The 24,689-nt window shown below is 55.8% G+C and overlaps 1 protein-coding gene across 1 annotated transcript in view; it reads right to left on the bottom strand.

Annotated features, from left to right (window-relative positions):
- Nucleotides 1–24,689, bottom strand: part of TBC1D22A (TBC1 domain family member 22A) — a 272,552-nt gene that overhangs the window by 85,130 nt on the left and 162,733 nt on the right. The window contains exon 10 of the mRNA XM_074326597.1: nt 22,019–22,094. Coding sequence (XP_074182698.1) covers nt 22,019–22,094 — 76 coding nt within the window. The remainder of the gene's footprint in view (nt 1–22,018; nt 22,095–24,689) is intronic.

The raw sequence follows: 24,689 nt of genomic DNA, 5'->3' as shown, positions 1-24,689 counted from the left end.
TTACCGCGTGGGGGGTGGGGGGTCTGTGCCCGCCCCCTCGGACGTGAGCTGCTCTGGGGTGCAGCGCCCAAGTCACCTTTGTTTCTCCAGCCCCAGGTACACACTAGGTGCCGAACGAGAGCCTGAGTGAGTGAGTGGAGTGAGTGAGTGAATGAATGAATAACACGTGCAACTGAAAACATGAACAGACCCGATCTGTCAGTCCCGTTTCTCCACACAGCAATACTGAGGCGTTTTCCAACAATGTGATGGAACATTCTGCTCTTTTTAAAGAATTGAGCTGTATTTCTAAAATTATCAGCAGCTACAAAATTAAATCTCTAGACCTTCTTGGGGTCCTAAGTGGTCCCTCCATCCAAAGTTGACCTCTGCCCTTTCTCCCAGGGCAGAAGCCCAGCCAGCACTGACCCCAGTCCCTGCTTCAGCCCAGGGCACTGACACGAAGGGGGAGGGGCAGGGGGCGGGGTCAAGGTGAAATTCAAATGTGATGAACACTTGAAAACCAGCAGTGTAGAAAATGCCTACATTTACTGAACAAGGCTCTTTTACACAGAAAAAGGGGAAGGAGCTGTAAGAATATGCGTCTGGCAGCTTGGGGCGAGCAGGCTGGGATGATGGTGACGGCCAGAAGAGAGCACCCAGGAGGCGGGGGCCATGCAGGGGCCGCGCCCAGGACCTCGCCCAGCCCTGCCAGGTGGCTCCTGGTCCTTCCTGGTCCTTCCTGGTCCTTCCTGGTCACTCCGCGCCTGCAGCTCTCGGAGGGCATGTGGGCTGCAGCCAGTGCGCAGTCCTGACTGGTGCTGGCCAGAGACACGCGCTGCGCAGGTCAGCGGCCTGGCGCCTCCTGAGGCAGAGGCCAGCCCACCGTCCCCTCCAGGGCTCCAGCGCTGGCACAGCACAGCACAGCCCCCTCAAGGCCAGCAGCGGCAATGTCACATTTTAATCATCGGGAAGGAAGTGCCAACTCCAGGTTTACTGACATAAATTCCAGTGCCTTTTCAGCAGCTCCCAGGACTCCTGGGCATTGACTTGCATCGCCGCCGTCCCAGTGACAGTTTGTTAGCTGAGGAACTGTCATGCCCAGGGTACTGACAAGGAGCCATTTCCCAGGCCCTGATGGGGCCACAGCAGGAGCCCGGCTTGCCAGGGTGGGTCCTCCCGAGACCTTGTCTGGGCCGCAGGCTGGCACGGAGCCTGGGCTGGTGTGTGCTCGGCACAGTTGTTAAACCTGCAGGACCAGGCCCGGAGCTGGGCGCTCTCAGGACACACGCACAGGGTGACCGCTGAGGGAGGAGCTGCCCACAGTGAGGGACACATACCCGCTGCGGCCGCCCACCAGGTCCTGGTTTTGCCTGTGGCTCTTCCAGCCCACTTAAGGAAAAGGTGTCATTTTTTGAACTGGGAAAACAAACAGCTCTCATATGAGCCTGGGAGGCATGAGACACCTTTCTAAGGTAAACGGGCAAGCAAACAGATTTGGAAAATTAAACAGACATTTCTGAAACAGCTGCCACTGAAGTAACGTAACAAAACAGTGAAAATGAACCCTTTCTCTTCTGTGCTGAGTTCCACCCGAGGCCCCACCTGCAGTGGATACAAGAACCGGCGAGCCCTCAGCTCCCCCCGCCCCCATGAGATGTGGAGAGAGGCGACCACCTCAGGCTTGGCCAGAAGGACCCCAACCCTGACAGGTGACAACCAGCTGCCTTATACCAACCACTGAGCCGGGCACAGGCTCACCCAAGGCAGGCTGGGTAATCTGTCAAAGGCTCGTGCAAGGCAGCAGCACACAAGACAGAACCCGATTCTTCCCTTCCGTGAAATGAACCCACATGGCCATTGGCAGATGGGTGCCCTGACTCACCCTGTGTGCCAGCCTGGGCGCAGCCACCACCCTCAGCCCAGCGCATCTGGGAAAGCACGGGCCACAGAACGACCAGAAGCCTGGTGCAGCGTCACCCCCGGGAGCCACAGTCCTTCCAGCACCGAGGCTCCCCCTCCAGCAGGTCCTCTGGGAAGATGGATCTATCAGGGGCCTCCACGTGCGTGCGCTGCCCATGAAGGTGACGCAGCCGGGCATACCAGGCCTGCGACCTGCCCTCCTGCAGCTCAGCGACTTGTAGGAGAGACAGAAAGGAAATTCTACCTGAAGCCTCAAAGTTGCCTGTTTCATCAGAATGACTGACTCTCAGTATCCTGAGTGCCAGGCCTTCTCTCGGCAACGTGCGGCCCCGGAGGGGAACTGCAGAGGCAAACACGTGCCTGTCTGGTGGGGACCTGTGCCCTGGGCGTGTGGCAACACGAGGCTCCACTGAGGCATCTGACTCTCGCTGGGCAGCCACCCCTGGACCCGGATTCAGGCCCACGGGAGCATCCGTGCCTTCTCATGTGGAGGTGGCCATTCTTCACTGGTGACGTGGCTTCTCTGGAAGTGACGAAGAGTGACAAAGCATGCCAGCCACCAGGTCTCTCTCTTCTAATGCATGGCACGCATTTCTGGTGAGGCTGCCCCGTTTTGTACATGGTGAAAAATGAACCACTAAACTCCAGGCGTTTCTTTCAATGTCTGTACATCAGAGCTGCAAAGTGTGTGCTGAAAAAAAATCCGTTTTTCCTGTTTTATAAGTGTGAGCAGATGCCCTTCCACGGACAGAGGCAATGTGGTTAGCAGTAGTTCTGAACGTGAAATGTCCAAGTCACTGGGAATGAGTGTCCACAGAATGAATGAGCAGGCAGGTGCAATTATTGTCATCTTTCAGGCTGAAAAGATTTTTGTCACAAAGCCCTTCTGGGGCAGGCGAGTCACCAAGAAGCAAGGGCCCTGCTGCACCGGCATGCGGGAGCGGCCACCACAATCTTTGCAGGACGTGCTTCTCAGCACTTTCAATAGCAGATCTGCACACTGAAAATTCTGCTCAGACATCTTGTCTTCTTGATTAAAAATAAATTATGCAAACGCATTGTATCACAGGATTTATGCTAAAAAGGAAAATAAAAACCATGTATCCCACTGACTTGGCACAAAAAACACATACTTTTATGCAGGGCAGACACCGCTCAGATGTATTTGCCCAAAAGGGAGCATAATTGCTCACACTTAGATACCTGACAAAGAAAACCTTTCAAAGGCCCTCTGCCAGGCTGACAGCAGCAGCGGATGCCTCGGCTGCTGCCGGGCGGCATGAATGGGCTCTGATTTGCAAGGAACATTTCATCCTCTAATCAGTTAAAAGATAAAAAGGAACAAAAGCCAGAGCCAACTGACAGCATGGGCCTCTTTGCAGCCAAGAAAGCCTCGTTTTGGGCTCACCCACCCCCTCATTTGCAGGATTTGGTTTATGTTAACAGTTGACAGCTAGAAGAGAAGGCCCCAAAGAGAAGCAGGGCCGAGCCACAGCTAGTGGCCAGAGGCCCCAGGGCCCAGCGCTGTGTGGAGCGGGCAGGACGAACGAGCCGAGACAGAGGGCAACGGGAAGCTGTAGAGTTGGGAAAGCCTGGGTTCAAATCCCAGGGCGGATTCTGAAAAGTTCCACAGGCTCTCAGTGCTCCAGGTCCTCTCCTGGAGAATGGGGAGAGCCCCAGGTCCCTCACAGCACTCTCTCGGGAAAGTTGCTGGCACAGTGGCTGCCACACAGTGGGCTCCGGACAGGTGCCAGGCCCTCCTCTTGTACCAGACCAAGAAGAGGGAGGGAAGGATGCCGAGCCTCGGTTCAGAAACAGGCCCACGAGGGAGGCTCCGACCGCGGCAAGCTGAGGCCTCTGCTGATCGCCGTCTTGGTGCACAGCAGCCGCAGACTTGGCTTCCCAATCCGCGGGCCAGTGGGTCCACCTCAGGCCCCTCCAGGACTCTTCACCACAGCACAGTGAGGACAGGATTAAAGACAAAGGGAAAGCAGCCAGGCCAGGGCCAGGGCCCGTGCCAGCACCAGCCAGGGGGTCGCCTGTCCCCCTGGGCTGTGGCCAGAGGGGCTGAGGTGACGAAGCCGGGGGGCACCCAGGCGGGTCCTACAGCACAGGCCGGACCCTGGAACGCACCCAAGGGGCTGGGTTTAGGAAAGTCTGGCTACAAGGCTGTTCTGCGACCGACTGCCAGGCTGTGTGAGTCTGCGTGACGGGCCCATCGGGACATGGTTTCCTTATGCGGACACGCTGCTGCCTCCCAACACCGGACGACGGCATCCTCCACAAACATGGCTTCCCTCCGAGATTACGGTGGCAATCAGCAGGAAGGGGGAGTTAGTTAGAAAGTTGAACACCCTCTCAGGAATCTGCTGAGGCTGTAAAGAGAGAAAGCCAGCCCTTCCGCCTGTGCCAAGAGCCCAGAACCCCAGCGGACCCTCAGGGGACCGCTCCACGCCTGCCTCGTCCTCGGGTGAGAAGGTGAACCTGTGAGGCCGGCTTCCCAGAAGCACATCTGTCACGTCAAACACTGGAGGTTCGTTTCGTGGTGATGCTGGAGGAACCTCCTCGTGTACAGCAGAGAACAGGAGTGGCCGCTGCCCCCCTTCCTGGGAGGGAGACTAGATCCTTGGCATTTCCTCCGTGGCAGGAGTGTCTCTGTCATGCTAAGGAGGTGAATGACAAGGCCCTCAGCAGCTTCGAGATGGACACCGGTCACTGGACAATGTGATCACAGGGCCGGGACTCTCAGCTGCCAGACCGCAGGGAAAAGACAGAAGCTGGAGACTGAGTGCAATCCTGGGGCTCTGACCCCCAGCTGAGCCAAGGGACGGAACCCCAATAAAAACTGTGGGCACGCAGCTCAGCAGAGCTTCCCAGCCCGTGAGCACACAAGGCACTGGGAGTGCGGCACGGCCTGACACCACGGGACAGGGAGCGCCCCATGCCCAGGCCCCTCCCAACCTGCCCCATGCCGCCCTTCATTCGGCTGGTCCTCAACCTGCACCCTTTACAGTGACACTGCAATCCCAGACAGTGTGGTGCGCTCGTGGGCTCTGCGAGCCATTCTAGTGAACTACTGGACCTGAGGGGGTCGTGGGAACTGCTGAGCTTACTGGCATCGGTCAGAGTGCAGGTGGCCTGGGGACCACAGAAGTGTGCCTGGCGTCTGAAGTGGGGACAGTTTCGTGGAGAACGGAACCCTTAACCGGTGGGGTCCGACACTGCCTCCAGGTGGTTATGGCAGAACCGACACCCACGTGGGCACAAAGTGCTCCTGCCGCCAGTAAGGGGCCCTGAGGGCTGCGATGCACTAAGACACCAGGGCAGAGGCCAAACTGCACATACGTCCTCTCAAAATTACTCCTCTATGGCTGGTTGACATCAAGGTGATGCCACATGACTGCTGTCTTCTCACCTGCTCCGCATGGCTGGGGCTGAAGGCAGTCAGACCCAGAAGGCCGCTAACCGTTCACACGCAGAGATTAAAGTGGTCGCAGGAAGAGATGACCCAGAGTCACTCCTGGGCCTTGGGGACAGGGACTCATGCTCAGGACGCCAGCACAAACAGGAGCGTGGCATGAAATCAAGCCTCCGGGCAGGTCGTAGGAGACAGCGTCTCTCTGACACCACAACACACCATCTTTCCATCTCTGGAGAGGTGTCAGGTACGTTTTTCTGACAGTAACACAGGCTAAAATCCACGTTCTTCCAGAGCTACACGGAAGTCAGGTGACAAGCTATTACATCTTCCTCACTTCACAGATGTGCTCACGCGCTCTCAACAGACGCCTCCAAAGCAGGGCTGTTTGCATGGGAAGATGCGACAACAAAGCTGACTGACAGAAGAGAATGCAGATGGTGGAGCAGCTTCCGGGGGCTGGAGGCCACAGCAAGGACCGCCCGGCGTGGACGCCTGTGGCTCAGGGCGGCCCAGGGACAGAGGGTGTGCTGGACACTAGCGCAGGGACGTGGAGTGGGCGGGCCAGTTTCTGGCTCCATCCCCTCCCCCCAACACACACACACACACACACACACACACACACACACACACACACACACACACACAAGATTCCGGGTGTAGATGCAGTGTGGGCACCGATCTCAGTGCTGCCATGTGGCAGGAAGCGTCTGGGCCTCAGCCTGGAGGGCGGGCAGAGCTGAGGCAGTGTCAGCCCCGTGAGGGTCTCGGGGCCCTCCCAGCCCTGACGGTGGGTGACATGGACATATGCCCGTGGGTGGTAGGAGCAGAGTCACAAGCCCATGACAGAGCTGGCCCGGAACTCCATGCTGGAGGAAGGACAGGAGGCCCGATGGATATTTGTCCTTTGCTCATTGCATTAGTTTTCTGGTTCTGTGTAGCAAATTACCACATACCTAGCAACTTAAACAGGCATAAATTTATTATCACACAGTACCCGTGGACCCAGAGTCCAGGGAGGTCTTTGCTGGGTTCCCTGCTCAGTGAGCCAAAGCCCAGCCAAGGCTGTGCTATGACCCAGAGGCTTGGCTGGGGAAGGGTCCCCGCCCATTCAGGCTGCTGCCACAGTTCATTTCCTTGCAGACGGACGGCTGAGGGCCCAGCTCGCTGCAGCAGTCGGCTGGAGGCCACCCACAGGTCCCTGCCACACGGGCTCCTCCAAAGTGACCGCTGACTTCACGAGCAAAAGCAGAACCTTTAGCTAGTCTGCTAAAATGGACCTTATATGTTGTGATGTAATCACAAGACTGACACCCACCACCCATAGACTATTGGCTGGAATCCAGTCACAGGTGTCACCTGACCCCCGGGACAGACTACACAAAGGCCTGAGTACCAGCAGGCAGGGACCATGGTCCGCCACATTCACTCACTGCATTGGCCCTGGCAGGAGCCAATCACCTGACCCCACAAAGCGCCAGCCACTGGGTCCCCTCCAGCACGGCAGGGAGGAGGGCCTGCAACTCCAGCCTGGCAGCCTCGCCATGGCTACGAGTCAGGAGAGGGAAAGGAAAGCTGGGCCTGGCCGACACCTCCACACCAGCAGGCAAGGCCCTTTTTCAAATGGGGAAAAAGCAGATTAAAAGTCAACCCCCCCCCAAAAGACCACAATGGCTCAGATAAACAGTTCCCATATCATCTCGTTGGCAGCAGTGAGAAAGCCTTGGAGCGACCCACGTCTGCAATGCAACTGAAGACATCTGGCTTTCCTGGAAGTATTTTCTCTATGTTGGTGTATTTTAAGACTGAGGATGCTGCCATAGAAAAGATCTGAGTCCTGACCTTGACCCGGGACTTCCCACGCCTGGTGCTGGTCAGCTGGTCAGCTGGTCAGCGCCCCCCTGTACTCGGCACTCAGCTCAAGCCTCACGGCCCGCCTCAGGCCATTCCTGACCTCCCTCCACCCCGAGAACTGACCGCCCCTTCCTCGGCACCCTGCTGGGTGACTGGAGACATCTCTGAGAGCACAGGACACTTTAGTGGCCTTGGTGGTTTGCACAACTATGTATCCCATTAAACTGTGCACTTATAATGAGAGAAAAACCTTCGATATTCCTTTCCACACCTGGAACCCAAAAAGCAAGCTGGTAAAACATTTCCATAAAAGTGAGACGGCTCACGGAGGGGTGTGTGGGTAGAGGGTGGGTGAATGGATGGACCGATGGAAAGAGGGGAGGACAGAGGACGCTGTCCAGTGAGTACAGGGACCGACGGACGGGGTGGGGGAGCCCAGCGTGACGACAGAAAAGGGACTTTCCAAAGCAACTTCTGAGGCTCTGATGTTTTCCCCGTCACAGACCATGACCGAAGACCAGAATGTAGTTGAGGGAACTGATTTGTTTTGAGGGAAAGAAGGCGTCTCACCCTATGTCTTTGAATCGAGACACTAATGTGTAATAAAGACAATAAAACTGAACCATCTATATGAGCCAGGACTATTCATTCTGGCGCGTACCCTCATCGAGGACGAAGAGAGGAGCACGGGGAGTCTCACGCACAGACTTCACAAATTAATAGCACGGACTCGCAAGCACACATTCACAATGAGGGGATGCCAGCCAAGGGCTACGTGTCGAAACCCTGGTGCTCCGCTGTGTGAGCAAAGGCAACAGAGCCCGCCCTCCCGACTCATCCCTCTCTACGTCCCTGACAGTTCTCATCACACCCCTCGCTCCTTAAAACCTCTCACGGGCTCCTCACGAAGCCCCAACTCCCTGGGAAGGTGTCCAGCTCCTGACCTGGCTGCTGCTTCCCCACGATGGGCGCTGTGTTGGTGAGTATCTAACAACAGGCTCTCTGGGAAAGAGGCCCCAGCCTGCAGCATCTGCCAAGTCCAGGGGCATACACTCTCCCACCCTGGCCACACGGTGACAAATGCCACCGAACGCGGAGCCGAGAGCAAAGGCACATACACAGTAGGGTTGGGGGCCTGAGCCGGCTCACTCCCCACGGCCTCCCTGCACGGCGCCCTGTTCACACATGGCCACTACCCACAGGTCCCACGCCTGTCCTGCCCCACCGCCATTCCTTCATCCACTACACAGACGTCAACGCGAGAGCACAGCCAGGGCCCCTCTCCGGCCGCCCCTCCCACCCGGCCCTGCACCCACTGACTCCCCAGCCTGCCTTCTACCTGGGTAGGGGTCCCTCACGAGGACTGTCTAACTCACGTGAGTATCAGGACGTCTCACAGACGCCTGCTGAGTGTGTCACCCATGTCCCGATTCAGAGGCCACTGAGGAGACACGGGCTGGAGGAAGCAGGAGGGACCAGCCGAGCAGCCGGCCACTGTGAGTTCACGAGAGGGTACACGCCAGGCAAGCAGAGTCGGGCGGAACAGCGAGGGCAGTGAAGGGGGCTGTGGCTTGTCCGGCTCAGGGCTGACTCCCACGCCACGGGCCTGGGACGCCCCCTCACCGGACAGCATCTGCTGAGTGACTGGCTGGAACCAAGGCCTAATGACCTCAATGCCCACACGGTTACAAACCCGTGGGGCCAAGATAAGACACAATTCCTGCTGGCGCTTTCTGCCCATAGGAACGATGCAAAAGCATCTAGAATAAGATTACCGAGTAAGAAATGACAGATTCAAGTGGAATCACGGGTTTCTGTGCAGTGAAGCGGGAGGCGTCCAAGTGTAAAAAGTGGGCAGGCCCTCATCTCTAATGCAGTCATTCAGCCAGGCCGCTAATGGCCCCAGGTTCCAGGAGGCCCTGGCACATCAAAGGGGACATCCCAGCCTCTGTGCCCTATGCCAATCCCGTCCAATCCCGTAATGTCATTTACTGGGGACACATGAGGGGTGTATCTGACAGCGGCTCTCTATTACCTAGCTCACCTCAGCCACATGACAACCTGCTGCGTCCCGTGTTCCCAAAGGTGTGGCACAATGAACGCCCAGTGCCTGTGAGTGCGAGGAGAACCCACAGGTCTGTCTTCTCATAGCGCTGTGCCAGCCTGTGCCACGTACCAGGGAGGGCAGGGACGCCACAGCCCCAGGAGGGCCGACTGCGCAAGTGCTCAGCCCTGGGCCCTCACTGTCCGCAGCTGGGGAAGAAGAGGGCCGCTCTCCCCTCATCGCTGCAGCGTGTCCCCGGAGGGCCACCAACGGCCCCCTCAGCAGAGCATGGCAGGGGTGGGCGCTTCCCACAGGGCAGCCTCTGAGACTGATGCTCACACACACACACACACACACACGCACACACACGCACCCACAAACATACACATAGACATATGTACACACACGTACCCACAGGCATACATGCACACACACGCACACACACGCACCGGGGCTCCAGGAGCCGATGGTGACAAGCAAGGGTTCCAGAGTCACAGACCCCATGTTTCATCTGTGTGGCTCGGGCCAGCTGCCCCTCTCAGCCTCAGTTTCCCTACATGTCAAGTGGTGATAACTCCCCAGTCACCGTGAGGAATAAATGAAATACAGGTGGAACCATACAATGCTTCCCAGAGCTCCTGGGACTCAGGCTGGGCTCAGTCAGCAGTGAGCAGCCCCAAAGCACCTGCGTTTGCTGGACGCAGGGGCAGACGCGCACCAGCCGTGCACGACACACACTGGCAGCGTCTCAGCGACCACTGGGGCCCGCTGCCTGGGCACCTGTCCTGCACAGGACAGAAGAGGCTGCTGGTGCGACTTCTGGGCACCTGCACTCACCTCTCCTCCTCCTTGGTCTCTCACAAAGTGACAAATGGGGCCAAACATGCAAGTGCAAGAGAAGGACCCAAATCCGAGAAACTAAGAAGCAATGGACAAGTGGTATCTCCCCCCAGAGGACCTGCGAAGCTCAAGCCTGAGTCAGCAATACAGAAACCCTAGAAGCAGCCCGATTTTCACTAACAACCCCACACCCAGACACTGGCAGCGCTGTGGACCGCTGGGGAGGGTGAGATGGCTGGAATCCAGTCCTGGTCTTTAAGAAGCATCTGGACAGGCCATGCCCTCGCTGCCCCACCTGGCGGCAGCTCCGGCCTCCCCCCACCCACCCCCATCCTGCCCCCAGAACACAGGAGGTTTATGCAACAGACGTGAAACCAGCAGAGGCAACAAGACAGAACTTCAAGAGCTGCAGCCACACGCTCTGCTTACACTGTCCCCCTGCAGTGGCAGGGGTGCGTGAGTGCAGGGGGAGCTAGGTTACTGCAGCTCAGGGAAACACGGGCAAGCAGGGCGCCCTGAAGGGCCGGCCCACCAAGGACCCACAGCCCCAAGTGTGGGGGACCCAGAGCGGGCATCGTGGGTCCACCTTTGTAAAGGCAGCAAGTGCCTCCACGGCCTTTTATGGAAGGGCCGATGGCTTACTGGCGTGGAAGTGAAAGTGACCTGCATAACAATAGACTGCCCTCCAGCCCTGCACGGAAATGACCAGCTGCCAAGGTCACCTCCCACTCTGAGTTTAAGAGGGACATTGGTTCTTTATAGGGGAGGGAGATAAAATGACTCACATTCTCCGCAGCAACTTGTGACCACGAACTAAAACGACTTTGGGGAATCATCTCAAAACCAGATTTGATGGCCTACTTGCAAAACCAAGACTACCTTCTCTCCTTAAGGTCAAGGAGAGTAAGTGGAAGTCTCTACTTACAATTTAATTAACGAGTCCCGCTTTGGCAATAAACGCTGAGCACCCGTCTCGGGATGGAGGGTCACACAGACATCATCATTAGGAGGCAAGCATCTAAATCACCGGCTCGGAAGGCCTCCCGCGCCTGAATTTCATTATGTATGAACGGTCGTCAGGGCCGCCTGGCGCACACGTGCTCCCCACAGGAGCTGCTGAAAGGGATCCTGTTACAGGTCTCTCTGTGGTTCCAGGAAGGAAGGAGCCAGAGCCAGAGCCAGAGCCAGCGAGGGTCTCTAACGCCGGCACCGCCTGCCAGCCTCCATGGCCCTGCCCGGAGAGGCTGAAGGCACAGACGTAGGGGACCCTGTCCCCGAACCACCCATGGCTGAGCCATAACAGGAGCCCTCAGCTTCCCAAGGCCACACATGGGCTGGGCTGGGGGTGGCCAGCCCATCGCGGAGCCCCAGCACCGAGGAGACACTCTGTGAGTCCGTGCTGAGAGCAGCCTGGAAGGGAGCGCCCGCAGCAGCTGTTGACGTCTGTCTCCCTACACAGGACAGAGTGCTCGGCGCTCAACAGCCCACCAGGCACATGAACACGAGGTCTTAACAATGAGCAAATCCCTCGTCCTGCGGGGGGTGCACGTGAGGGCCTCCCTGAAGGCAGAGAGCCCCAGACCGTCTGGGGACCCTGCCAGTGCACCCGAGGAATAACTCTCCCCCCAACCCCGCCCCCCCCAGCCATATGCAGGGGTGGGGGGTGGGGGGGGTGCGTGGAGTTTGGGGGAGAGTTATCCCTTGCTTGTAAGGCAGGAAATCCCTCTCTACCTGCTCAGGGGAACCTGAAAACAAGCTTACACTGGGAGGAAAACACAAGGGTTGAGGGCGAAAAGGCCCAGACAGACAGAGCAGGGGAGGGGCGAGGAGGGGCACGTGACAAAGACTGTGGCCCTACTGTGCCAACACACCACTGTGGCCTGGCAGATGGCAGGAGGGGCTACAGGGCGGACCTCCAGGTCCTGAGACAACAGTGGGGAGCCCCCTGGGACACAGCTCCTGCAGCAAAGGCTGATGGGTGCGGGGTGGGGGGCAGGGGTGGTCTTGACCTCCCTGGTCTCAGGCTGTGACAGCTGCAGGCAGGGGAACAGTGGGATCCTCTGAGTCACTGAGCGTTCACACCAGGCGGAGCTGGGGGTTCAGAGCACTGGGCTGGCAGCCCCTTCCTGATCACCCTGAGCTCCCTGGGGTGGTGGGGAACATATCGGAAGACTGTCACTTCAGGTCGAGCACTGCCAGTGAGAAAGCACTGTCCCTACACCCTGCACACTGGTCAGTTAGTGGGAGCAGCCAGGAAACTAAAGAGGCCATCGTCACAGTGAGGAAGGGCCAGCGCGGTCATGGGGGCGGAGGGGGGCGGGCATTCACTTTGACACAAGACCGTTGTAGGGCGTTCACAGGACTCACCTGGGGACGATCGCTCATACCAGTCAGTCCAAACTGTTGTCACAGGGACTGGTGACGCGGTATTTCTCTGTCACTTTCACCAATGATGCAGCACAGGTGGCAGTGGGACATTACAGGGGTTCCCACACATGAGCTCGCCCATTCTACGGTGGGGACTGACGTCTCAGGCAAAACAGGACCAGGGAGGAGCCCATGTGGGTGGTGACCAGCCAGAGACCAGGACGACAAACACGGAAGCTGCTGCAACCCCCAAGATCCACTTGGTAAAGGGGGGCTTCCCTGCAGACTACACTGAAGCCGTTCCAAGCCAGCAACACTGCGAGAGCCAAACGTGCCGGCGCGGCAGGAAACAGTGCCCAGCAATGCAGCCACACGCCAGGCGCTCTGCACGCTGCCTGTGGGGACGTGGGGACGAACGTGCAGCACACAGCCAAAGCCAGGGAGAGGGCACATGGCTCTTCACCTGAAGAGACAAGTTCACTTTTCGGAAGGCCCCCCTCCTCACGGGGCTGCATGGAGGGAGGGGCACCAGAAGGCACAGGTGCTGGCGGGGACTCCCCGGGGAGTCACGGGGGTGCTGGGTGTCACCATGGCACGGCTGCAGGCGGCTGCTCCCCGAGGAGACCCTGGGGCACAGGCCAGGACAGGCAGGGCTCTGCACCCACAGGACACCCCTGAGCCCCACGTGGAGTAGGCTGCCCTGTGTCACGTCACTACCAACCCAGGAGGGCACAGCAAGGAGCCACACGGGCATTACCCGGCCTGTGGGGAAACTGAGGCCAGAGAGGGCCGGGCTCTTAAGTGGGGTGGTAAGTACCACTGCACAGGTTGTTGTGAAAAGTCAACACAATCAGATAAAGAACTGAGAACAGTGCCCAGTACAACGTAGGCCCCTAGGAGTCCAGCTGCTGTTCCATTCCTACTAGTGTTGCTATTAACCATTATCGTCAGCAGCTGCGGCACCAGCAGCGACCAAGTTCAGAGTCCGTGCTGGAGGCCGACCTGGAACCCGGGGCACGTTCCTAACACACTCGTTTCTGGATTACACTCAACTTCCTCCTTTTCTACAATTTTCTGTACCAGGCGATGCAGCTCTCTTCCCAGCTACGCGACAAAATGTCCACGTAGGTTTTCAACTGGAGGCACATTGAGTCACTTAAGGAGTCCCGACACGTCTGAGAGAGGGACCAGTGGGGACCCGACCCCTGGGTAGGCTTGCCGCCTGAGTGACCCGATCGGGCTCCGACACACACAGGAACAGAGCCGCGCTCACCGTGGGAAGGCCTCTGAGCAGCAGGTCCATGGGGACGAAGCCTCAGGCTGAGGAGGGGGACGGGGCACGACGAGGCAGCCTGCGTCACACAGGCCTCGCTGCCAGTCAACGCCACGTCCCGGACCCGACGTCACTGCTGTGACCGCCAGGTGGCTCTGGGTCCAGGGCTCACCTCAGCCACCTGAGGCCTAACGTGAGGGGGAGGAGGCTTGTTATTTTTCACCATGGCACATGGAATATTCCACAGGCCAGAGCGGCAGTGCTGACGTACTCTCTGCTCCGACACCTACCTCATAGCAGAATAAAAATATTTTCACCCGGGTGATAATAAAGCTGAATCTAGTTTACAAGCTGTAACTGAATTTTACCTTGAAAGAATAAGTCAATTTCAACCTTACAATGTAGTCAAGGCAGCTGTCATGCGGGGCGGCCTGCGGGGGTCTCAGCTCCCGCTCCCCACATAAGAACGCAGGACATGGTGAGGCCAAAAAGGAACACCCACGGAGCCATAGGTAGGGGAGTCAGACCACTATATTCTCGCTGGCGGCTGGGTTGGGGACACAGGAAGCAGGAGCCACACTGTCTGCAACCTGCCATTCGCTTTTCTGCCAACCAACCCCACTTGCTAACTGCGATCTGCTCTTGCCAGCTCAGCCACCATCTTCTTGCTAGCCCCCATTTGCTGCTAGCGTAGCCACGGCAGTTATATTAGTGGCCAATGGCTCACTGGTTACAGCTGACGGCCAACTAGCCACAGCTGATGGCCATGCAATCACAGTTGATGGCCATTTACTACCTGAGCCAGCACCTTTCCACGTGAGGCCGAGAGCCTGGAAACTGCACTCCTAGCTCTGTTCCCACAACAGCTTTCAGAGAAATTTCATTATAAGCACATTTAACCGAAATTTAGAAACACAGGAAAGGGAAAACGTACAAGTAGATAAAGCCAGTTAACACAGAGAGCTACAACTACTCTCCATACAAAAGTTCCGGTTTATCTTTCCCACAGGGTGACAGTGTGAAACTGTAACACTACTGACGGCCACCGCCTCCCTGGGCCTCCTGGGCTCCATCAGCAGCAGCCATGCTAACGGGTGTCCCTGGGGGCCAGAGGCACCTCCCCAGGGAGCCAGTGGGGGACAGGTCCTCAGACCACATTCCCCGACACCCAGAAGTATTAACCCATCGCTACACAGTTGAATAATAAAAAAGATGATGGTGGTGACGGTGGTGTGGGCACCAGCCTTGAATCAGGCGCACGACGTGCCAGGCACCGCTCTGAGCGTTCTACGCGCCCTGACTCTCACGACCGTCCACACCTGGGGAAACAGCGCTAGTGAGCAACGTCACTCCCCAGGCCACGAGTGTGTGACACAGCCAGAATGGGACCCCACGTTAGCCAGCCTCCAGAGTGCACGTCTTACTCCCGTGCTGTGCTTCCCAGTGGTTGCGGGTTAGCCAGAACTGTTCAAGAATTACTGCTAATACATCCAAAGTAGGGTCCATCACCTCTTCCTTCCTCTGATGTGCGAACCAGTCTCTCCAACCAGCCTCCCATTTCTGCTCAAGGACAGAGTCTGCTCCACAGACCTGCCCCCACTCCCACCCACGATTGGCTACAAGATGCAGGTCCCAGGGAGGGGTGAGAAGAGCCCACGCTGCCTCGGGTCCCAGGCAGGGTCCCCAAGCCCCCTTTCACAAAGCCATGTGCCCTGGCGACCTGCGCCTGGTCCCTCCTGATGACGACAATGATGAGGATGACGGTTCTTCTGTGGACCGAACCTTAAACACAAAGCCACACTTCCGAGCTGTGATGGACTGAATGCTTGTGCTCTCCATTCCCCAAAAACCCTACGTGGACGCCCTAACCCCCATGTGGCCGCACGTGGAGGTGCGGCGTCTGAGGAGGTGATTAAGGTTAGATGAGGCCCTGAGGGTGGGGCCCTGAGCTGAGAGCATCAGCGCCCTTCTAAGAAGAAACGCCAGAGAGCTCTCGCTTCCCCGCCTCCTGCCCCCATGCACGCGCACAGAGGAAGGGCCACGTGACACCACCACGAGAAGGTGGCCATCTGCGAGCCAGGCAGAGAGCCCTCCCCCAAAAAACCCATCGGCCAGCACCTTGATCTTGGACTTCCAGCCTCCAGAACTGTGAGATAATAGATGTCTGTGTCTGCTGCGTAAGCCCCCAGTCTGTGTTAAGTAGAATTTCACAGCTACTTAACTGTCCAGCAAGAAAACCTTCCTGAGGGACCCTCTGCACGTCCCCTGTGCTCACAGAGCACAGCTGGTCTTCTGTGATAGTCACTGGCACCAGAAATCGTCACTTCTTCATGTATATGCAATGCCAAGCCCCCAGAGCAGAAACGCCTCGCAGAAGTGCTGGACACGTGTTCCATACCCCAACAGTGCCCTGTGCACAACAGACTGGCCTTGGCACACAGCCGACACACTTTGGAAGTATGCGGCAGTGGCCCCAAACCATGAAGGATGTCACAGAAGAAAACTCTGCAGGGACCCAGGAGCTTTGGGGCTGCCCTGGGCCCATGTCAGGGTGGCAGTGACGTCTTCCTGAGACTGTCAACAGCACCTTCTTGGCTCCAGCCTACAGAAGGGTCTCCTGTACCCGCCCATCCATGGCGGGCATACCAGGTCGCTGAGTGTGTGAGCCACAGGCCGTCCCTGGCTGAGCTGTCCCGTTCCAGGTGTGCCCGCTGTCCCCACCTGTCAGCACTGAAGGCTGATGTCCTGTCTATCACTCACCTACGGCCCCTGCCCTCAATCCGAAGTGGCCTACACTGCACTCCTGCTGCTGAGAGCAAACAAACAACACGCCTAACAGCCTGGGAGGCAGCGGGAGGGGGAGAAACCGTTTCAGGCAAAGGAGAAACAAGGGCCCAGAGCAGAAGCTGAGCTCTCGGGCTATACGTAAAGAAAAACAAGCGGCCCCGGGGGTTAAGTCAGGCTGAGGCGGGTGGCCGTCACGCTGCACGTTTCTGCCACGACACTGACAGTCTGGAGGCCCAACTGTTGTTACAGGGAGGACAGTGGCTGCAGCGGACAACCGACTAGAGAGGAAGAAAACTCAAATCTGATCAAGTGACTGAAAGGCAGAAACAGAGCCTCCTGTGAGGTCGGCCTGGGTCACCCAGGTAACTGTCCTGGGCAGCGTGGCCAGGCCACGATGGCTGCTCCAGGACGTCAGCAACACACAACAGATCTCTAAAGGTCATCCATGGTCACCGCAAAGGAAAGTGCCATCAGCAGCAGGATGGTCAGTCTCTGTATAACCGTGAAAATACTCACCAGAAGCGTCAGGGGCTAAGCCAGCCTCACAGAGAATAATAATCAGTAAGTCAAAAACGGCCAGAAATGGATCAAACCCAATGGAGAAGAGTAACTGCACTCAAAAAAACAAAACAAAAACCAAAATCCTGGCTGACCAGTCTCAACACAACGTCTGCACCGTGAAAAGTCAATGAGCTCAGCTGGTTTATAGCTCAGTCGGAGCCCTTGGCCTTGAAGAAGAATCACTCCGGGAGAGAATGCCCCATTTGATAACAGATAAGGAATCAAATAAACGTGGGGGAAAAAAGAAAGTCTGAGGTTGCTTTCGAATTAATGCCAGTTGCATAAATAACGTCTCAGTGCCACTGCCCCGTCCCCTGTCCCGTAAGCTCTCTCTTGCCTGGATTAGCAACAGCTCCTGCCCTGATTCCCAGGACCCAATGCCTCAGCCCCCCTCCCACTGGCAGCCAGGGTGCCCCAAGGAAACCGTCACTTCCCTCAGCGGGGTGGGAGGTGGCCTATCGGATGCTGACGGGTCCACAGCAAAAGCTCCTTTGCACAGAAAGCTGCTTATTCTACTCCTAGGCCAAAATAAAATGCTATTTGGCAGGAATGAGAAATCCCTAGGGGAAACCCACCCCAAAAATGTAACCTAAGAACCACCCCAAAAATGTGACCTAAGAATTCAGCGCGTATAGGGCAAGAGACTGATAGAAATGGGTTTCTGCTGAGGTCCTGGCGGCCACGATCCAGGAAATCCATCCGCAATCCTGTCCAAGTCCCCAGTTATCTGAGCTACCTGACCTCACATCCCGTCAGCATTTGCGCATTCTGGGTGGGGGTTCACCGTTCTGGGGTGACCACCGGGCTGTATTCCTCCTCAACTGCCCACATAACCAACTCCCTTCCCCACTGAGCAGCTGCCTCCCCCAGGCTGCACTGGGGGGCTGGCTCATCTGCCCACAGGGAGCTTGGAGTTCACAGTGATGACGGCCCCCCTTATGCTGCGCGTGGATAGGCCGTGTGAGCTTCTGTCTGCCCTCCTCCTTGATCTGTACTGTTTCTCGGAGCAGTGAGAAACAATTCAGATTTAGTTGGCCTCCTGGAATTTCACGTTCCTACTTGAAGGACAGTGTTGCTGGAAGGAGACTCCAGGGTGACAGTTACCTTCTTTGAGCGCAGTGACGGTACCTTCTCATGCATTGGTTGAGAAGTCAGTTCTCAGACAGCCATTCTTAGAAAATAAGTTTTCCTTCAGCTGCTTTAAAAATTTGTCTTTAATATTTACTATGAAGTGTTTACATGGAGTTTTATCTTTATTAATTCTCCTAAGGATTCACTGGCTTCTTACATCTGTGCATTAGTGTATTTCAGTCGTTTTGAGAAACAGCTCAGCCATTAGCTCTTCCGATTCTTATTCATTCGCTCTCCTTTCCTTCCGTGACTCCAAACAAACATTCTTACGCTTTCGAAGCACACGCTCTGCATCTCTTACCTTGTTTTCTATATTCTTCTCTCTCCATATTTTTTATTATAGCTATTTTCTTCCAGTTCACTAATTTTCTCTTTAGCTGTGTCTAATTTGTTAGGTTGGCCATTGAAGTTTTTAATTTGATTATCATGTTTTTCAATTTCAAAAGTCCCATTTGATCGTTTTTCAAATCTCACAAAAAAATCATATAGTTTCCTATCCCCTGCAGACATTGTCAAGCTTCTCTTTTTTTCATTTCTTCATACATAGTAAAGATAACAGTTTTATGGTATGTGCCTAAGAATGACAAAAGCTCAATGTTTTATGAGCCAGTTTCTGTCATCTGTTGTATGTTCTCACTTAAGGAGTCTCAACCGTGTGGTAAACTTTGTGTACAGGTTATTTATTTGAAATATAACCATATATATATATATATATGTTGGCCAGAACAATTTACATTCTATAACTTCCTCCAGAAAAGATGTGGTTCTGTTTCTTGCAAGAACTTTGAGCATTCTAGCACAGAAATCATGTAACTGACGTTCAAACAAGCCCGGCATCCCAGGTGACGTAAGCATCGACGGCAAGACTACGAGGGCCGAGCCACTTCGGCTCCAGCCTCATGGTCACTCTTACAGGCCTCAGAAAGCATGTGGGCATTTCCCTATCTTGGGGGAGCTAGGGTTTGACCCATTCAGTCCACGAGCTACTAAAACCACAACTCACTATGGGATGATTCCTTCTGAATTAGCAAATGCCCTCAGTACCACAACAGCTTTTAGTGCTGGGCTTATGTCTCAGGGTTCTAGCATTCTCCTAGAATCTGGCCAGAAAGATTCTGTTCTCTGGTGAGCAGTTCAATACTGTTAAGAAATTTGTTTTCTTTTTCCTTTCTTCTATTTATTTTCTTTCCTCCTCTCTTTCTTTTTCCTGTTTGTTTGCTGGCTGTAAAAATAAAATCTCATCCAGCGTTTTACGAGCGTCCGGTGGGAAACTTGGCTGGAATTATCTAGCCCACCACCACTGGAAGTGCAAGCTCCTCCCACTGGAAGTGCAAGCTCCTCCCACTGGAAGTGCAAGCTCCTCCCACTGGAAGTGCAAGCTCCTCCCACTGGAAGTGCAAGCTCCTCCCACTGGAAGTGCAAGCTCCTCCCACTGGCACCTTTTTCTTTAATCTCAAATTAAGAGGCTCAAGCGGCCATCTGCCATTTCACCCCGGAGACCACAGGGATTCCCTGGGGTTTCTCCTTAGCCAGCATGGGTCTCTCTCGAGACGGGTCACTACTCCCCACGCAGCGTACAGTCTCTCAGGCCACTGCCCATCCCCCTTCCCACTGGCCCCCCTCACACACAACCCTCTTTCTTTATTCACGGCACTTTCCAGTCTACATAACAGACTCTTACCGAAGGTGTGCGGTGAGAGTGCTCCTCAAAGTGGAAAACTACTTAAAAGTGCTTTTGAGAAATTCTTTCGTCATTCCTCCTCACAAGAAAGACGCCTCTGACACTGCCCCTCTCCTGACCTCCCTGTTCCTCCTCTGTCCCCCAAGACTGCGAGCTCCTCTGCCTCTCCACTCTTTTCTAACCTCTGGGCACATATCCTTACAACACTACTTCTGAAACTGCAGAACTCCTGCAGCATTACTCTGCAGAGCAACCTAGCTCTTCTCCCAACTATCCGTGCCCCCAAAACCTCACCTTTCTTGGCCAGCAGGTCCATGAAGGTGTGTTTTCACCAAAGTGCCCAAAAGTCTGCAACAAATGCTGTCCTTCCACTAAAATGCAGAAATGAGGCTGCATTTTTGTTTTGTTTTTTAAGCAATTTTTACATTCCTAGTGTATCCTGGTCTGAATAAAATATTTAGAGTCCCAGCGAAAGTTCCAAGCCCACGGATTCTTTCTCCAAGAGGTGAGTGACAAAATAGGGGAGGGGGAATGTCACGTGGCTGAGGCCTGCGGACATGTCTCCCAAGGAGTGGATCACAGCACCCATCAGCCTAAGAACCCAAAATCTGTCCAGCGTTAGGCTTTCCTGCTTTAAAAGCCTGGCGTCCCTGTTTTGAGGAGTTCTTCAAGGTTTCATTAGTAGAAGAAACACGTTCCACAGCTGCCCTGAGAACCCAGCGATGACGTCCTGGGTGGCATTGCTTCTGCGGCATGGCTGCTCTTTCACACCATCATCTGCAAACCCGCAGGAGAAAAGCAACTCCAGTATTTCCCAACCACAGTCCAGAACAGTTGGGCACGAACTGCAACGCCCTAACCTCCACACAAATGTGAAACCTGCCTCCTAGGACACAAGAGGACAACACGAGTCTGTGAAAGCAGCGTGATTCACACCGACCACAAATCGTATTTCAAAGGATTAAACGAGGCTGAGGAACAGTTTGAAACTGCTGGTCAGGGGGGAAAAAATCCAACAAATTGGGAAAAGAACTCACTGTGAAATTAACAATAAACGTACATCGGTGCAGCTATACAAGCAAGAGACAGCATTTTTACAGCATTTTGAATAGACAAGCTGAGGGGCAGCCAAGTAGGCTGAATCGAATAAAGCATTACTGGAAGAGCTGTGTAAAGCTTCATAACGTGGAAACTGAGTCATAACCACTAGATACACAGTTGAAAACCAGATTCAGTCACGGAACCAAATGTTTGTAACTTGTATGACTCCATTTGCTAATGGCAGTCAGTGTTTCCCAGGCCACGTGCCTTTCCTGGGAAGACTGGCCCTGAGGCCACATACTGCTGACAGCACAGCAGGGGAAGGCACAGGACACGCGAGGGTCAGAGGCCGTGCAGAAGGCAAACCCCACAGCCACAGTTTAAGCAAGGTCCAGTGCTCTGTACCTTCAATGACACGCCTGCCACACTCCTATGGGGTCTCATGAAGAGCCCTCCCACCTCTGGACCTCGTCACGGGCTGGCCGGTGTCACAAATCTAGGCCGGTTTCTGCTTCGTATCACTACGTTAATGACCTGTTCATTAATTTAACAAACTATCAGGAGAATACCCTGGAATGGACAAGCATTATATCTTCACTTTCATTTAATTAAACTCTGCTACTGCAATATGACACTCAGCACATCACGGGAGGAATTACTTTAAGGATGAAGGTAAAAAGTATTTCAAAGCCCCCACTTAACCATGAAAGCATAATCCAAAACGGGCCGAGCACACACTTTAATTTTTCTATAATATGAAAGATGCCATTTCCCGACTTGGTAATTAATTGGGTTCCATGGAGAAATTACCCAGCATCCCCGACAGCAGAACGATGCACACAGGCAGGGGACAGGGTGCCAAAGGACAGCCACAAAGCACCACGCTGTCGCCAGCTTACGACACTCACTGGGCATTTTAATAAGGAACGAGCAGCCTGCTTCCGGTGGGCGCTCATCCCGAGTGGGTGCCCTGAACCAGAGACAGGGGAGCGGCTCCTGCCCCGGCAGCCAGCCTCAGACGGAGGCCACGGGCTGGGTGAGGACGCACCCTGCCACCCAGAGCCCTCCACCGCCTCGTCCCGGCCCCACAGGGGGAGGGCTGCCCGGACGCTGGCTTACCATCAATCCGGCTCACGAGCTCTTCCAGCATTTTCACCTTCATCTGAATCCCAGGTTGGGCAAAGGTATAGTTGTCCTAAGGAAAAAAAATCACAATGAACATCACATGTGCAGGAATAAAACACACTTTCCAAGGGGAAATGGCCGTGGGGACACAGGGGGACATTTCTGTGACAGCAGGAACTCACAGACGGGTGTGTGCCCGCTGTGTCGCGCTGCATGGCATGGCCCCAGCACTGCCATCGGGTCTGGCTCTGAGCTGGTCACGGCCAGCGCGCCCGCCTCAGGAGTACCAATGGATGTTTCTAGGTGTTAATGTATAATATTTACACCGAAATTGAACAAACAGGCACTGACACGCGTAGCTCGTTTAGGGAAGTGTCTTCTGGGAGTCGCTGCGTGGCCTGCCCATGGGCAGCACACAGTCAGCCCAGCCCTGCGAAATGGTGACCTTCCGTGGTGCTGACGGTGCCACAGCAGGCACAGGGCCAGTGGCAGGGCCGCTGCAGGGGAAAGCGTGAACGTGGGACTCCTGTCCATGAACTCGGGTGAGGACGCTCATAAATGAAGACGGGAGAACCAGCACAGGCATCGAGGGCAGCCGTCTTAAGTCAGACAGACCTGGGCTGGAGCCGGCTCAGCACTTAGCAGCTGTGTGACCCAGGCAAGTACCCCCACCTATTGGGGCTTCTGTTTCCTCCCCATAAAACGGGAAGGACACGCCTTCCAGGACCACTCTGAGGTCTCAGGGAAACGATGTCAGCGAGTGTGGGAGAAGGTTCGAGATGCAGTAGGTACTCGGGTACGGTGGCCCTCCATCCAGGACTGTCATCCCCTGAGAGGGCACGGGTGGCCAGAGAGGAAAGTTGGCCCCACTTCGTCCCACCCGGGGGCATCCTCCGCAGGCGTCTCAGCGGCACTCGGGCCTTTTTCAGAGCGAGGCTTTCAGCTGGACTCGTGCAGCACCACACACACACACACTGGTGATTATGGAAGGCAGAGTAATAATGCCACGATGCCCGTGGCCCAATCCCTGGAACCTGGCAAAGGGAATTAAGGTTGCTGATCAACTGACAAAAGTGCGGAGGTGCCCCTGGATTATTCCTGTAGGCCCACTGTCACCCCGGGGTCCTCACAGGTAGCAGAGGGACACAGGAGAGTCCCTGTCAGGTGGCACGACGTAACAAAGACCAGCAGCTGCTGCTGGCTTTGGAGGTGGAGAAAGGGCAGGAGCCCAGCAAGGCGGGGGAATGAACCCTCTCTGGAGCTTCAGGAAGGAGGTGACCAGCCCACACCGGACTTAGCCCCAGGGGACGCACACCACACTTCCGTCCCCCAGGACTGGAAATGATAAATGTGTGTTGTTTTAAGCCACTAAGTCCGTGCTGATTTGTTACAGCAGCTACAGGAAACTAACACAGGAGGTCTGGGGAGTGTTCTTTAGGGGGCCCCTAGGGCCCACTAAGAAATATAAACAGAAGGAGGAGCAGAGAACATGCAGCAACGGAGAACACGGCACTGCGCCCGTGGCCTGAGCGTTCGGGAGTTGGGGGGGGCCGTGTGGGGCAGTGCTGGGGGCGGACAGCTCGTCTCCAGGGAGCAACATTGGGGAGGCCGGAAGGGGAGCAAGGCCCCCGGCCTCAGTGACACGTGGGTGACACGTGACCGACTCATGGGCGAGGCGTGGGCCACAGACAGCCACAGCTCTCCAGGTGGCTCAAGCCCGGCCAAGCAAGGGCATGACCTTGAAAGTGGAGTCTTCCTGGCCTTGTGACTGGTGGGGGATGCACCTGCTGTCACACAGACGACGGCAGGTGTCTGCACGCCTCACACGACTAGGAGCAGGTGAGCAGCCACCCCCATCTCACCCTGCTTTCAGGGCCCAGGTGGGAAGTGGGGGGCTGGCCCTAACATGGAAAATGCTTCGAGAACAACGTTCCTGGATGGCCGACCACACCGGGATGCTGCTCTGGGGGGACATGCCCACGGGACTTAGAGAATCCAAACCTGGAGGGGGGACGAGGGAGCTCGTGGCCCAGGTCAGGCATCACCCTCGGGAGGCCCGGAGCCAGCGCCACGGGCTCCAGGATCTGTGGGGGCTTTTCCAGGTGAAACCAATGCGGCTGAGAGGTGACCTGCAAGCTCTCACTGGCCTCTAAGGCTGAGGACCACATGTGAGAGTACCTGACTCTGGCCCAGACAGCATGCCCTCATGTTTAACACAAGGGCTCGGGCGCACGAGCGCGCACACACACGCACACACGTACGCGTGCACTCACACGACATTTCCCTACTACGGCAGGAGCGGCAGCCACTGTGGCACAGACCAGAAGTGCCCACAAGGCAACAGACTTTTCTCCGCCAAAATGGAAAATGAACAGACTCAGTCCTAACCTCTTGCTGGCATATTTCTCCCAAGTGGATTCAGTGACAGGCTCTGGCGGCCCAACTGTCACATCTCTGTGAGGTAAAACCGAGAGGGGCTCCGGGCCCAACCACACTCGGAGCGATGCCCAGGCCCCCATGACCCTTGGTGGCACAAAAACAGGCTCTCTGGGGCTGACTGCCACAGGGGCTGGGGCACGGGTCTCCCAGATTTGGTGACAAGTCTTGTGGGTCCTGGTAAACTCTGAACTCTCGAGAAGTGAGGGCTGTAACAGACCTGCATGGA

The sequence above is a fragment of the Rhinolophus sinicus genome, linkage group LG02, assembly GCF_036562045.2.
Source record: "Rhinolophus sinicus isolate RSC01 linkage group LG02, ASM3656204v1, whole genome shotgun sequence".
NCBI lineage: Eukaryota > Metazoa > Chordata > Mammalia > Chiroptera > Rhinolophidae > Rhinolophus > Rhinolophus sinicus.
This window is presented reverse-complemented; position numbering and strand designations above follow the sequence as displayed.